At 45.2% G+C, this 13395-nt stretch overlaps 2 protein-coding genes across 5 annotated transcripts; both read right to left on the reverse strand.

The window, feature by feature from the left end:
* Positions 1–814: 814 nt before the first annotated feature.
* Positions 815–10350, reverse strand: PNLDC1 (PARN like, ribonuclease domain containing 1). 4 transcript variants are annotated; one of them, XM_015858072.2, is made up of 19 exons: positions 10094–10350; positions 9613–9670; positions 9418–9491; positions 9060–9093; positions 8788–8911; positions 8508–8596; positions 7918–8018; positions 7312–7391; positions 6462–6599; positions 5768–5837; positions 5413–5498; positions 5177–5232; positions 3815–3879; positions 3321–3374; positions 3064–3106; positions 2432–2531; positions 1777–1952; positions 1520–1618; positions 815–994 (listed from the first exon to the last, which is right to left on the reverse strand). In XM_015858072.2, exons 1-19 carry the CDS (start codon positions 10167–10169, stop codon positions 922–924), a joined length of 1596 nt encoding a protein of 531 aa, XP_015713558.1. In that variant the 5' UTR covers positions 10170–10350; the 3' UTR covers positions 815–921. The 4 variants fall into 4 exon arrangements, 3 of the variants coding, with proteins under 3 accessions (XP_015713558.1, XP_015713557.1, XP_032299612.1); XM_015858071.2 differs by having other exon boundaries at positions 3815–3882; XR_001554114.2 differs by lacking the exon at positions 815–994 and having other exon boundaries at positions 2415–2531; positions 3815–3882.
* Positions 10351–10470: 120 nt separating this feature from the next.
* Positions 10471–12582, reverse strand: MRPL18 (mitochondrial ribosomal protein L18). The gene is made up of 4 exons (XM_015858074.1): positions 12417–12582; positions 11652–11835; positions 11098–11332; positions 10471–10677 (listed from the first exon to the last, which is right to left on the reverse strand). Exons 1-4 carry the CDS (start codon positions 12478–12480, stop codon positions 10606–10608), a joined length of 555 nt encoding a protein of 184 aa, XP_015713560.1. The 5' UTR covers positions 12481–12582; the 3' UTR covers positions 10471–10605.
* Positions 12583–13395: the final 813 nt, after the last annotated feature.

Consider the following 13395-nt stretch of genomic DNA (forward strand, 5'->3'; position numbering starts at 1 on the left):
GCAGAGTGCCAAGCACACTGCAATACTGTCATTGCTGTAAGGTCCTCTGCAGCAGTAAGCATTTTAGAGTAAACTAAATGCAGATTCTATATAATATTTGACTACAGGCACGGTTAAATTAGGTACTGACCAATGAAATCTAAAGACTTATTTGGACATCATGGATCAGCAGGCTGTTTTTAAGAAGAAAATTTATCTTTTTATAGAAAAAGAAGTTCTTAAGCTTGTCATCCCAGGGACTGCAAATACAGCGGCTGTATCACAGAAAGTGATGCACACCTCATGGTATCTTTGGATAAAGGAGCGCTCACATGCTGAGCACTGGAAGCAAATGGAAATTGATGCCAACTCACCTGACTTGTGTATATTCTACAGATTGGAAGTCAATACATTCCCTTTAGTTGTGATTATCTTCAGCTCTATCACTGAAAGACACAACACCCACAGCACCGCAAGTCATTTTATATTCTCCATAATACTTCATGAGCCTCCAGAGTGGTTTCTGCATCAACTCTGCCTGTTTCCAATTGGTAAACAGTGACATTTCCCCTGCTTTACAACTGCTGTTAAAAATAGTCTCGTTCATTTCATAACTTCCAGAACTGCAGCACAAATGTGTTCTATGCAGCAGAGAAGCACTGAGAACAATCTGGCTTATGAATAGCTGCAAAGAACCAACAGAAGATCAAAGTAAATCAGTCATAAAAGAACAATCTGCACCTCTGTGCTTTGAACAGATTACAAAGGAACACAAACTGGACCCAATACATCCTTGTTTGAAAACACTTTTCCAGGAAGGCAATTAAAAACACTATTCTTTTTGCTCGTACTTTATTGAATGAAATGAAAATGAAACAACAGAACAAACATTCAAAAAAATAAAAAAGGATCTGCTCCTCACGGCTCATCTGACAGAGTCCTTTATGGCGAACAGGAAGGAGCTCTTCCGAGCACAAAGGCCAACAGAGACCAAAGTGCCACAATACCAGAGACTCTAAAGGGCAAGAATGACAAAATGCTGTTAATTTTGCTCTTGTTCAAAACTGATTCTTTTCCAGACTGTGTTAGGCCATAAATGCACCACTAACAAGCGCTGCTGTCACTGCCTCTCCAGAGAGCTGTACTCTGAATATGGAATTCTTTCCTACTGCTGAATTTTCAGCTCTTCTGTAGAAACCAAAAACACAGCCATCCCACACCTGGAGACTCTGCCTCTTCCCCCCAGGCTCAGAGCTGGCACTGCAGCTAATCAAGGTCATCCTCTCTCTATCACCATGGCACATGGTTTTGTGCTATCCATGGGGAAACCTTCCATAGTTAATAAAGATTGAGATTAATGTCCAGCTGCCCAGGAGTGAAAGCTCCCAAGCAGCAACTCACAGTCAGCACAGGAGCCTGCTTCTGAATTCCCTGTTCTCTGGGACATGGTCAGAGAGCAGCAGACTGCTCCTATAGCAGGGCCCAAGCACTGAAAGAAATGCCTTTCCCCCCTCCTCCCCATTCATGTGATGTAACTCACTTTAACAAGCAGTTCACATGCGGAGAGTGCCTCCAGTGGTTATAGACAGAGATCTGCAGCTTGGGGTGATCTTTGTAATCATGCAGAACACGAATGACACTGCAAGGAGGGCAGATGACATTAAACACGACTCACAGGTGGTGAATCTCACAGATCAGGGCAGGAATCTTTCTGTCTAAATAGAGTGATACAGTAGAGAGTGGAAGAGAACTCGGATGAGAGGATTAAGGTACAGAAAGGATTTCCTGGTTACTTACTGCTTAAATCTATTGGAGAGCAAAATGAATTGGTTCTCTGAAAGCCGTCTGATATCAAAGCGACAAAGAGGCTGTAACTCCTGATAGATCTGCCTTTCATTCAGCCGTGGCCAACCTCGAACACACACAACCAAGGGAGGGGGGTATCGGCAGGAAGCATCCTCCCCAGAAAAATTCTGGAAAATGTGCAATACTGAGACATATCCACATCCAGAAATACTGCAGAAACACTGCTAACAGTCAGAAGACATGCAAAATGCAGTGCAAAAATAAGACAGTCCTCTGTACAATACAGTTGACAGTGTGAGATTACGTTTCTTTTGCCCTAGGATTTTTTCTAAATGTGAGTCATAAAAGCAAACTCACAATGATCGTGTAGGAAACAAAGAGAAACAACAAGGTCTCTGCCAGAGCACAGCAAGTCAGCACAGCATAAAGGGACAGATGCCATCTTACAGGATAACAATGTCAACAAATAAGGCAGAAATTGAACTCAGTAACGTTTTGAAAGGTCATCTGTGCCACCTGCACGGAGACAACTTCTGCCAAGGTGGGCCCAGGCAAGGGTGGATTGTGATCCTCTAAGGAATGCATCAGCTGGGCTACGGACCCACACATCCCACCACCTGGTTACAGACCTGCAATTCATACGCACAATGCTTGAGACGCAGCCTCGGATGAAATTCACCTTGTTCAAATACTCCGCTAATATGGTGAGATACTGAGAGAAAGAAGAATTGGCCTTCGCTGCATCACTACATCAGAAAACAAAATGGAACAATGTTTTGTTTCTCCAGCAATGCACTCTCTGATACACATTTTCTCCCTAATTTAGGGCTCTGTGCATTTCCAACCTTAGCGTCATCTAAAGAAGCCAAAAAGCTGCAAGCAGAAGGAAGGGATTTGAACAGCAGCTTAACTGAAGTCACTGAATCACACAGATTTCAAAAGTGGAAACTAATGGAAAATGATCTGACCCTTAACCAAGTGAACTGACCCCAAGAGAGCTCGTCCAAGGATAAAGGATTCACTGCGCCATTTCCCAACCTCTGAGCAATTTCATGGCCCCCAATTTCATTTTCTTAAATGTCAGCTTTGACATAAAGCTACTACTTTCAGATTTATAGAATAACAATCTAATTAGAACAGTGACATTTTCGATAACGCTCTCTTTTATCCAAAAGGAAGGCCTGACTACAAAACGTCAGCCAGAGCCAACTCACGACTTGTATTCCATAAGACCCAGCCACGTCACAATATCTTAATAAACCTTTCAGCTCCACTCACTCTGTCGATCCGCACAGCAGCAGATGAGCTGACTTCAGAAGAACTAGGAGGAACAATGAGGTGGCATTAGAATAGAACTGGAGGAACACAACTAATGGAAATTTCTTTAGGAAGTACAAAACTCGCTGAAGTTCTAAGATACTGAGAACAACATATAAACAAGTGCTACTTACCATTAAATAAACAACAGAGCCATGGAGCAGGAAAGGAATTGTCACATTCAAACAAAAATTTCAAGTGCTGAAGAAGCATTTTACCTGAACCACAGAGAAATGCATCATACGCAGCCTCATGAGGAGCCTTCTTCTCAGCTGTATGTGTCCAACAGAATCAAAAGGAAACAAACACCTGTAGCACTCTGTGGAAACTGCTTGGCCACAGAATCTTCATGTTTGCAAGATCCATTCTGCTGTTTATTCCCCCACTGCTCAGCTGTTCCCTCCCCCCCCTTAAAGCCTGTACATCCTATGGCACATCTATGATTCTATCAAGCATTTTAAAATGACCCCAACAAAAAGGCAGCACTTATACCAACATCTGAAGAGCTTAGTGAGATGCACATAAAGAACAAAACTAACTTTCGCAAAGACCTAAACCAAATTGTGTTTAATGCTACTGATGGCATGGGAACTGTGAACCAGCAGCACGATGTATATTCAGCAGTCCTACTCATATTCACTGATGCTGTGCCTGTGGACATCCACAGAGTAAAACAAAACCCCCGACTTGGAAGGTGTGCTTAAAACTGTACCGTATTGTGCAGAGTCACTTGCAAGAGCAATCACTGGACACGCTGGATCCGTGGGATTTAGGTCACTGCTGGAGACAAGTGGAGATGTAAGATTTTTGTCCTTAATCAGTATGTTAGAGACAAAGTTACGTGCCTGTTCTCTAGTAACCTGTGGCTTCATTTTAGAAAAAGCTATCGAACATTTTAGAAGGAACTTATAAACTATCCCACGAGAAGGGTGAGATACTTTGCTGACTTAAAACTAACCCCTTAATACTACTTCAGTCTCTTCTTCCATTCAATCCTCCAAAGAAGAATATTTGTCCTAACTGCACACAAAAACATGAATTACACTGATAATCAATGGGCCAGATTAAATTGATACCCACAGAACGGATGAAATAAAACAACAAAAGACACAAAACCTCTGTGAAACTGCAGTCTGAAACAACAGCTAAAAACAACACCACCACAGAATAAAAACATTTTTATAAGCTCTAATTCTGTATCTGATTTTTGGGAGTGGGGGGTGAAGGTTACGAGGAGAAACTTTGCTTTTCCTACCAAGTATTGACAATGAACACAAGCAATTTATCCACAGAACAAGCATAAAAAAGGTTAAGTGTCCTAACACACCATGGTTAAACTGATGAAATACAGGATCTACTGATGCTCCAATAGATTACTGTACTTCGTGTTAAAGCTTTCAGCTAAGTCCTAAGAGAAGTCCTGAGAACAGGTATTTGAAATCAGTGTTTTCACTGAGAACTTCAACTCACTCATTTCATCACATGCCATCAGCAACATCCAGCTGCACAGCTGTGTATAAGGTTATTTGCAAGCAAACCTTGAGACCAATTAAATAAAGGTGGAAAGCTATTACAAAGTTATTAAGTCCTACTTGGTATTTTGGAATAAAGGAATCTCTACAACCACATAACTAGAAGCACAGAGTATCTCCAGTTAGGAGGAACCCACAAGGATTATGAAGTCCAACCCCTGGCTCCACATAGAATTCAATCCCTCTGAGAGCTGTGTCCAACTGCTCCTTGAACTCCAGCACTTGGGGCTGTGCCCACTGCCCTGGGCAGCCTGTTCCATGCTCACTACCCTGATACACTGCAGTTACACAGCAGAATATATATATATATATTCTGTCCATAAGATATATATAAAATATATATCTTATATTGTATGTAAACATATTGTATTATGTTTATTTTGTAACAAATAGGAGCAAATCTTTCATTCTTAAACTTAAGAAACAAGCTTGAAAGCTTATGGGAGGAGGAAAACTACGAGCATACAAAATATTTTTCCCACAAAAACAAAGGGACTACAGAATTATTGCCTTATTATACAGCCTTACAGTCCATCACTGACCTGCACAAAACCTCATACGCCTCCAGCAGATTAGATGCCCGAGGAAAATGGTAGTTCTGTAAAACAAATCTAGGTTAGAAAACCACGTGAGTTCATTCACTGATCCTGCTGCCTCATTGAATGGGATCTGAAATCAGACTGTTTCAAGGCAACTCTGTGACCGCTGCACATTCAGGAAAGGTATCATCTTTACTGGATGAAAGAGATCTAAGCCTACATAGATCTTTTCGCCTTACCTTCCAGATAGATTTTGTTACAGTCTTGGTGTCTATGAGGACAGGAAACAGGTGGTGAATATTCTTTTTAAATTCATCATAGCTTTCTGAAAGCAAAGCACACAGATAGAGACATCACAAAAATGAGCAGAAGCCAATGGTTATTTCAAACAATGAAGAAAAGAAAGTAAACTCAGAGGAAAGATGCCCTGTTCAGGCAGGGCACAGAACAGATGGATGACCAGCACTGCTGCTTGCTAAGCTTTGTGGGTGGCTGGTGTAGTGAAGGGCCACAGTCTCTCACCCTCCCATTCCTGCTGCAAGGGCAGCTGCTGAGGGCACAGATCCCGGGGACAGCAGATATGCACAGCATTACCTGGCAGGGGGTTGTAGAACTTGTCATGGAGATGACAGAGGTCCATCAGCATGTTGTGTCCCACCAGGGGCTATTGGAAGAACAAACGTAACAACAGCCTGCTGAAACACAGTTTTGCAGAAGGACTCGGACACAGCCAAACTCAGGCCTGCTCAACAGCTGTAACCTTTCCCTCCCAAAAGTAATTCAGGTTGCATGACTTATATCAAGACTAGAACTTTCAGGAAATCAGACTTGCAGGCTCTATGAAGAGAGACAGTAGTATCTCCCAGTGATCAGATTTACAGTCCTATCCAGAGAAGGACATTGTTTTCTTACCACCCATAAAGCTCTCCAAAGCTGAAATTCATTCAATACTCTGGATAAAGAACACAAGGATTGTCACCTGCAATCCCTACAATGGTCTGTGTGGTCCAAGAAACAGGTCTGCTACCTGTTAGAAACCTTAACTTGTCCAAAAGGCAAAAATGTGCTCAGCTTTCTTAGATGGCAACTCATGCTGTAACAAGGATCGAACACCGTAGACTCTTGTGTTTAACTCAAGTAGACAACTGACAATTAAACAGGACGATTCACTGAATGAGCTCAGTCATTTAATACAAGCGACTTTATCTTTTATCACACCTTTACATCCAGAGCAGCAAGCTAAATGATTAAAAAATAAATAAATGAGAGTAACAATGGGTCATTTTACCTTTTTAGCTTCAACAATTATCTGGAAAAGGTTGGTAAAGCCCCGGGCAGATGTGAGAATGAGCTCTTTCTGGCAGCAGTCATAAGAAGAGCTTTCCAGAAGCTGACGATGCTGCGGACTCACTTTTTTCACCATTACCTGCAAAAAACAGTTAGCAGATATCAGCCTCCCACACTACTTGTGTGCATTGAATTGCTGAGGACTCAAGATCCACTTCTAGGCTATGAAAAATGGAGGGGGAAAAAAAGAGAAAATGCACATCCCTGGGACCTCAGAACAGCCAGGCTCACTACTCGTCTGTACTGAGGTCAGTTCTCCAGTAATACGAGACCTCTTCTAATGGTGCCTTATTAATGCTTTTCTTTTTAAGAGAATGGTTCCTACCATAGATCTTTTGGACCACAAATAAACATAATTCAGGGTAACTTTGTGCCAATATTATCAGTTCATGGCACAGAATAAAAGAGCATTGTACAAACTGAACCCTCAAAGGCAGTGTGCTTCAGGTGAGCAGCCTGGGTAAGTCTGTCACTCTACTGACAATGGCTATCAAGCCAAAACAGAATGAAAGCAAAGCAAAAAAGAACAACAACAACAAAGCCCTCTATAATCCATTTGTAAGCAACTGACTGTTACTATTGTGTCATGCTCTATAATGTCTGCAGCCATTGATTTAAATCAGAAAATACTGCATCAAAGGGAAAATACCAACGTAAAGATGAAAAAGGCACATCCCACTAAAGCAAGACATATAAAAGTAAAAAATCTTCAAAGCAACTATACAGCAAATGTCAGTCCTACCTATCTAAGTAGAAACTCCCTTTTCAAAAGGTCCAAGGTTACAGCTCACCTCACTGTCTCCGAGTGGCTGTGTCCAAACGTTTGGGAGAGCTTGTCGCAGTACCAGCTGAACATCGAGCATCTGAGAATCTAAGGCAAGAAAGAAGTAGTAAAAACTTGAGAGGTGCAAATAATTCTATCCAGGAAAACACTTTTTTCTAGACAGAAGGACTAACCAGGATTAACATGGGCTGCAACTGGGCTTCTATCCCCACTAGCATTAGATGCCCTGCAGTTTCATGGGCCTTTCCTGTTGCTGCACAAGGGTGGTAATACACTTTGGATGAAGACCCATCTACTTCTCAATCACCCTGTACTAAAAACAAGCCCACTGCAGACAAATCCAAAGCTTTCCTGTTTCAGAGCAACTGTGAATTCTCCAGCTGCTACTCTGAGGCACACAATGGAACCCAGTGACTGCAAAGCAAGCTGTTCTGGTCCAAGCACCCAGACATCCATCCCTGCCACGGGACAACCCAATACCACAACAGCACAGAAAAACAGAGCTCAGAGACAAATTCCTGACAAGAATGGAGGCACAATAAAGGGAGGAAAAACCAAGATGTTCAGAAGTGAAGAAGCCACAAAGAGCCCATAAAAAAGCACCATTTCATACCGCTCAGATCCTGCAGAATCACTGTGTCCCCTTCCTTGGCTGCTGCTATCCAACAGGTCACTTCATCAATAGCTTTCTTCACCACATTCATATTCAGAGCACTAGAGCAGGATCAGGGATGAAGAAGAAATGGGGGAAATTGTCTTGTCTGTCTCCATAGATGGAAACCTCACACCCTGCTGTGGGTATGAAGAATTTCCCAACTATTCAGCCAAATATCCAGATTGTATCCTATTATCTTTTCCACCTAAGTATCAGGAAGTACTTCTTTACTGTCTAAGTGAAGAAGCACTGGAATAGGTTACCCAGAGAGGCTGTCTAAGGTTTTAGAAGATCTCCCTCCCTCTCTGGAGATCTTCAGAAGCTGCCTGGACATGGTCCTGAGCAAGCAGCTCTTGGTGTCCCTGCCCGAGCAGGGGTTGGAGCACATTACTTCCAGAGGTCCCTGCCAGCCTCAGCCATTCTGTGATCTCAGTCCTCAGGACAAACCAGCACAGCATTCGGATCGAGAGATTTTACAAAACATGATCTGAGAAAAGACAGCTGTCAGCAGCATCACTACGGGAGCCACCTCTCTGAAAAATACTCACCTGCAGACTTTCCAGCTACCTTCTGAGAGACGCTGGCTAAGGATCTTCTCCTGTAACTCATTCATGTACGGGATTCCATCTTTCAGGAACTGAGGGAGAAAAACACCAGGTTGATAACTCTCCCCTGGGCTTTACTTGCACCAGGTAAGAGAACAGCATGGCCAGGTTCAGACCTGGCATCTATTATGGACATGAGGTTGTGCCTCGTTTTAAAAGCAGCCTCTTTGAAAATACCAACTGACTTTTTCTGTTCTAGATTCCTAGCACAGAGACTACCTACCTTATTATAGTCAAAGCCATAGTGAGACAGGAATTGGATGCTAGATGCGGAGAGGGTGAGTTCAACATCCGTAACTCCCAAAGTTGAGGGAAAGAGAAAGAAATTGTATGAATGCACCACATACCTACAACAAAAAGGAAAACTCCACTAGAAGACAATGACAAGAAACTGCATAACCCTTCCCAAGAGACTTGTGTACAACAATACAACCACACTGCCTTCATTTTAAAAGGTAACTCCAAGGCTACATGGAAAAGATGCATTTTACTTACTTATTTGATTCTTCTTCTGAGAATATTGCCAGGCCTGCCAGAGAGAGAAACTTCAATTAAAATGGTGATGTTGGGCTGCTGACATCTACAAATGCTGTGACAATTAATAATGTGATGACCCTGAAGGAGTGCACCTTTCTCACTCACTTTAGACCAATGAGAAGTATACGGCCCACAAGACTTCAAGTTATTTACAATATCAGAAAGCTGATTCTATTAAACTTCAGAGAAGGTCACGCAACCAACCAAAGCAAACCAACAGCCCTGTGCACAAAACACAAACTGCCTGCATGGCTCAACAGAAGTCTGGAGATGAGGGGGAACAGGGAAGGCTGCTTCCCTCCAGCATGGCACTCACCCAGCTGCGTGATGGTGAAGCGCTGCACGCTCTGCCTGACCTTCTGGTACCGCTCAGCTGGGGAGTCAAACAAGCTGATGGATAATAAATGGGGTGGGGAAGGAGATGGAAGTAAGAAGAGTTGCAGTGCACAGCTTCACTTCCACAACACCTGAGCAGCAGCCCTTCCCTGCATATGAAGTCCAACAGCCTTACCTGGGCTGGTTATTTAGTTGGAAAGCTGAATGTAAGCCAGTAAACTCCATATCCAGGCCTGTTACGAGAGAAGGAATTCCAAAACCACGAATAAAAACACTGGATAAAAGAAGCACAAATTGCACCAGCATCTGGGCAAGAACCTCCCCTGAAACCCAACAAGAGCAAGCTTCAAATGGGCGCACTGCCTCAAAAGCACGGCTGCATGAGGGCAGCTGCCACATGGGGAGTCAGCAGCAGAGCCTCAGAGCACGGAGCTGCTGCAAGCCAGGAGTGAGACAGTTCATAATATAATGAGAGCAGCATCCTCAGCCCTCCTGTCTGCCACGGCCTCTTCGTGGAGAAAAAGCTGCCGGGCCGCCTCTCAAAGCATTACATACATTAAGAGGGTAGTGCTTAGGAGGCGAAGGTCCGAAGGCGGCGGGGCCGGCAGCGGCCACACAACAGCACCCACCGTCACAGCCCAGAGCGCGGCGCTCACCCAGAAAGGCGGCGCTGCCGACGCGGTCCCGCAGGCCGGGCAGGCAGCGAGCGAAGTCTGCCGCCCCCACGTCCATGGCGGCCGCAGGGCTGCACGCTGCGCCCAGGTGACGAACCGCCGCTCCACGCTCCGCCCCGCAATCGGGGCTGCCGGGCCGGAGCAGGCGCACGAAGCTGGAGCACCGCAGCTGTGATCCTGCAATGGCATGAAAGCAGACTGCGAGGCACGGCTAGGGGAAATTTCAGCTTTTCTGTTTCCTTTTTAACGAGGTACTGCACAAAACTTCGCTACCAAAGTGCTAAAGCTGAACCGTGACTGTTCCATTCCACTTTTAGAAGAACAGCGTTGGTACGATAATCAGGAATACGACACTTGTGTATATTTACAAAGATTTTATTATTAGATGCCACGTTGGACCGTGTTCCAACTCCTTCCATTTCCAATCCCTCGCTGTGCCTGGACCCACACCTAAGGTGTGCTGTTCCTTCGAAGCTGTCCCGATGGTCTCCATGTTATTGGTAGATTCTCGATGGCTCCCGCAGAACAACACCGCCCTCCGTCATCGCTTTTTCAAATTCCTGGATCTTGTTGGAAAGATCAGAGATGCAAAAAGAGAGAAAGCAGTCAGCACCCAAACAGCACCGTGGACATAGAGCGTGTAGCTTGTCAAGGTAACCCTTTGGACAGGACTATGGGTAATGGGATGAAACTACAGCATAGGAAGCTCCACACAAATGTGCGCAAGAACTTCTTTACAGTGAGGGTGACGGAGCACAGGAACAGGCTGCCCAGGGAGGTGGTGGAGTCTCCTTCTCTGGAGATATTTAAGACCCGCCTGGACGCCTTCCTGTGTGATGTGGTGTACGGAGCCTGCTTTGGCAGGGGGTTGGACTCGATGATCTCTAGAGGTCCCTTCCAACCTCTACAATTCTGTGATTCTGTGATACATCAGTGCTTAGAAATGGGAAAAAAGGCAAATGAAGTACAAGGAGACAAATACTTGCCGAGTCACACCGACGTTCCCAAGGAATAACAGCTTTAAAGTTGACAAAGTTGATCCCCGCTTCCAAACAGCGCTGTGCCATAACACGGCCAAGGTTCCTGCAAGCTGTGACACCCTTAGGGCTGTACAGGTGCCTCTTTATAGCCCACTCTCGAGTAGAAGCAGATAACACAACGTTGCCATTGCTGCGTTCCACAAAGGCTTCTACATAATGCTGTGTCCGCTCCAGCCGTAACCTGGGTGAGGGAGAAATGCAACACACTGCATGATGTCCAGACCTAAAGAGAGAATGCACTGATATACGGTAAGTAACTGAAGTTATTTGCCTTATGAGCTAGCATTGAGTGCACTGGAACTATTAATATAATGATTTCTTAATACTGCTTTTATTAACTTGGCAGGCTTTTAATCTTACTTTATTTGGACATAAAATAGGACTCCTTTTACCAGTTAAAGAGACTATAGTTCTAAGAAAATGGCAATTACACATAGAATATATATTTAATTCTTATTTATTTTGGAGTCTTCAGCTCCTCTAATGTTCTTCTGACTCACCTATGCCAGAATTCCCGCTTTGGCCACGTTGTCTTCCAGCCACGTTCCTTCCTAGCAAGCGCCAACTGCTCCAGGTTCCGAGGGTTCCTGTTAGTGAACTCTGGGGACACAACCTCATTCTCACTCGTGTCTATTTCACTCTCAGATTTGAGGCCAGCCGTAGTTGTTGATGCACAACGGAAACCTTAAAGGAAAGGAGGGGAAAAAAAAGGGGGGGAATAAACAAACAAACAGAATCACAGAATTATCAAGGTTGGAAAAGACCTAGAACGATTCATCCAGCCAACCATTACCAATACTTCCCGCGCTAAATCATATTCATCAACACAACATCCAGACGTTTCTTGAACACTCCAACATGGTCCGGTGACTCCACACCTCCCTGGGCAGTGCATTCCAATGCGCTGACTACCCTTATGAGAAGTAATACTTCCTAATGTCCCAGCCTGAATCCCCCCTGGCGCAGCTTAAAACCATTCCCTCTAGTTCTTCACTGATACACGAAAGAGAAAAGAGCCAACACCCAGCTCACTACAACACCCCCTTCAGGAAGTTATAGGAGAGCAATAAGGTCTCCCCTGATGCCTCCTCTTCTAACCAGGGAACAATCCCATCTCCCTCAGCCTCTCCTCATAAGGCCTGTGCTCCAGACCCCTCACCAGCTTTGTAGCCCTCCTCTGAACGCGAAACCAAAACAAGTTCGGGAAGTGACGCCTCCTACCGGTTCTCCGGCTGCTTTGTGGAGCGGCAGAGCAGTCAACTTACCCGCTCCACGCGGCTGGAGCCGGGCAGCCGCCAGCAGCGTGCAGCCGCGACCGCACAGCGCCATGGACAGCCGCACCGCCGCCACCTCAGCCACAGTCACCTCAGGAGCTCAAGAGCGCCGCGCGGCACCGCCATCTTGGGGGGCGCAGGCTTCCTGAGGGAGCGGGGAGCAGTTCCGAGGAGCAGCTCCGCCCATAGGGTCTATTGCAACAGGCGTTTTACGTGTTGGCAGCGTGTAGTGTAGGGTAATGGGTTTCAATACTGGCCTCTCGTGGCCTCTGACTATGGTTAGAAAAGAAAGTAGGGATTGAAACAATACGAATCTTGGCTTTGCGGCTAGGTGAACACTGAATTCCTTTAAAAAGCGAAGTAAGACGGATCACAGAGTCACAGAATCACAGAATGACCCGGGTTGGAAGGACCTCAAGGATCATGTAGTCCAACCCCCCTGCCTGTCAGAGCCACCAAACATACACATTTACTAGATCAGGTTGCCCAGGGCCCCGTCCAACCTGGCCATTGAACACCTCCAAGGACGGAGCTCCACAACCTCCCTGGCAGCGCTGTTCCTGGGCCTAACCACTCTCCTCGTGGAAAGAACTGTTTCCCCTAACATCCAACCTAAATCTTCCCTCTTTTAACTAAAGCCATTCCCTGTGTCCTGCTATTTATCCAGCCCTTTCCAAGAGTTTACTCCCCTCCTGGGAAGTAAGTTCCTTTCAAGGTATTTGAAAGGCTGCAATGAGGTCACCCGCAACCGTTCTCTCTCCAGGCGAACAAACCCAACTCCCTCAGCCTGTCCTCATAGGGGAGGTGCTCCAGCCCCCTGATCATCTTTGTGGCCCTCCTCTGGACCCTTCCAAAATCTCCATGCTTTTTTGTACTGAGGGCTCCACACTTGGACACACAGTACTCCAGATGGGGCCTCACAAGAGCAGAGTAGAGGGACAATCACCTCCCTATCCCTCTGCTGACCACC

Source organism: Coturnix japonica, chromosome 3, assembly GCF_001577835.2.
Source record: "Coturnix japonica isolate 7356 chromosome 3, Coturnix japonica 2.1, whole genome shotgun sequence".
In the NCBI taxonomy this organism is placed as follows: Eukaryota; Metazoa; Chordata; class Aves; order Galliformes; family Phasianidae; genus Coturnix; species Coturnix japonica.

What these genes read in the sequence shown, in the direction of transcription:
- PNLDC1 (XM_015858071.2), bottom strand. Translation starts at nt 10,169, where the DNA reads ATGGACGTGGGGGCGGCAGACTTCGCTCGCTGCCTGCCCGGCCTGCGG. An exon ending in AAGTGACTCTGCACAATACG is followed by an intron (nt 3,375 to 3,814) that starts GTACAGTTTTAA and finishes GGACACATACAG; the next exon opens with CTGAGAAGAAGGCTCCTCAT. An exon ending in CATGTGAACTGCTTGTTAAA is followed by an intron (nt 995 to 1,519) that starts GTGAGTTACATC and finishes CTTGCCCTTTAG; the next exon opens with AGTCTCTGGTATTGTGGCAC.
- MRPL18 (XM_015858074.1), bottom strand. Translation starts at nt 12,480, where the DNA reads ATGGCGCTGTGCGGTCGCGGCTGCACGCTGCTGGCGGCTGCCCGGCTC. An exon ending in AAGCGGGAATTCTGGCATAG is followed by an intron (nt 11,333 to 11,651) that starts GTGAGTCAGAAG and finishes TCCCTCACCCAG; the next exon opens with GTTACGGCTGGAGCGGACAC. An exon ending in GGGAACGTCGGTGTGACTCG is followed by an intron (nt 10,678 to 11,097) that starts GCAAGTATTTGT and finishes CTTTCCAACAAG; the next exon opens with ATCCAGGAATTTGAAAAAGC.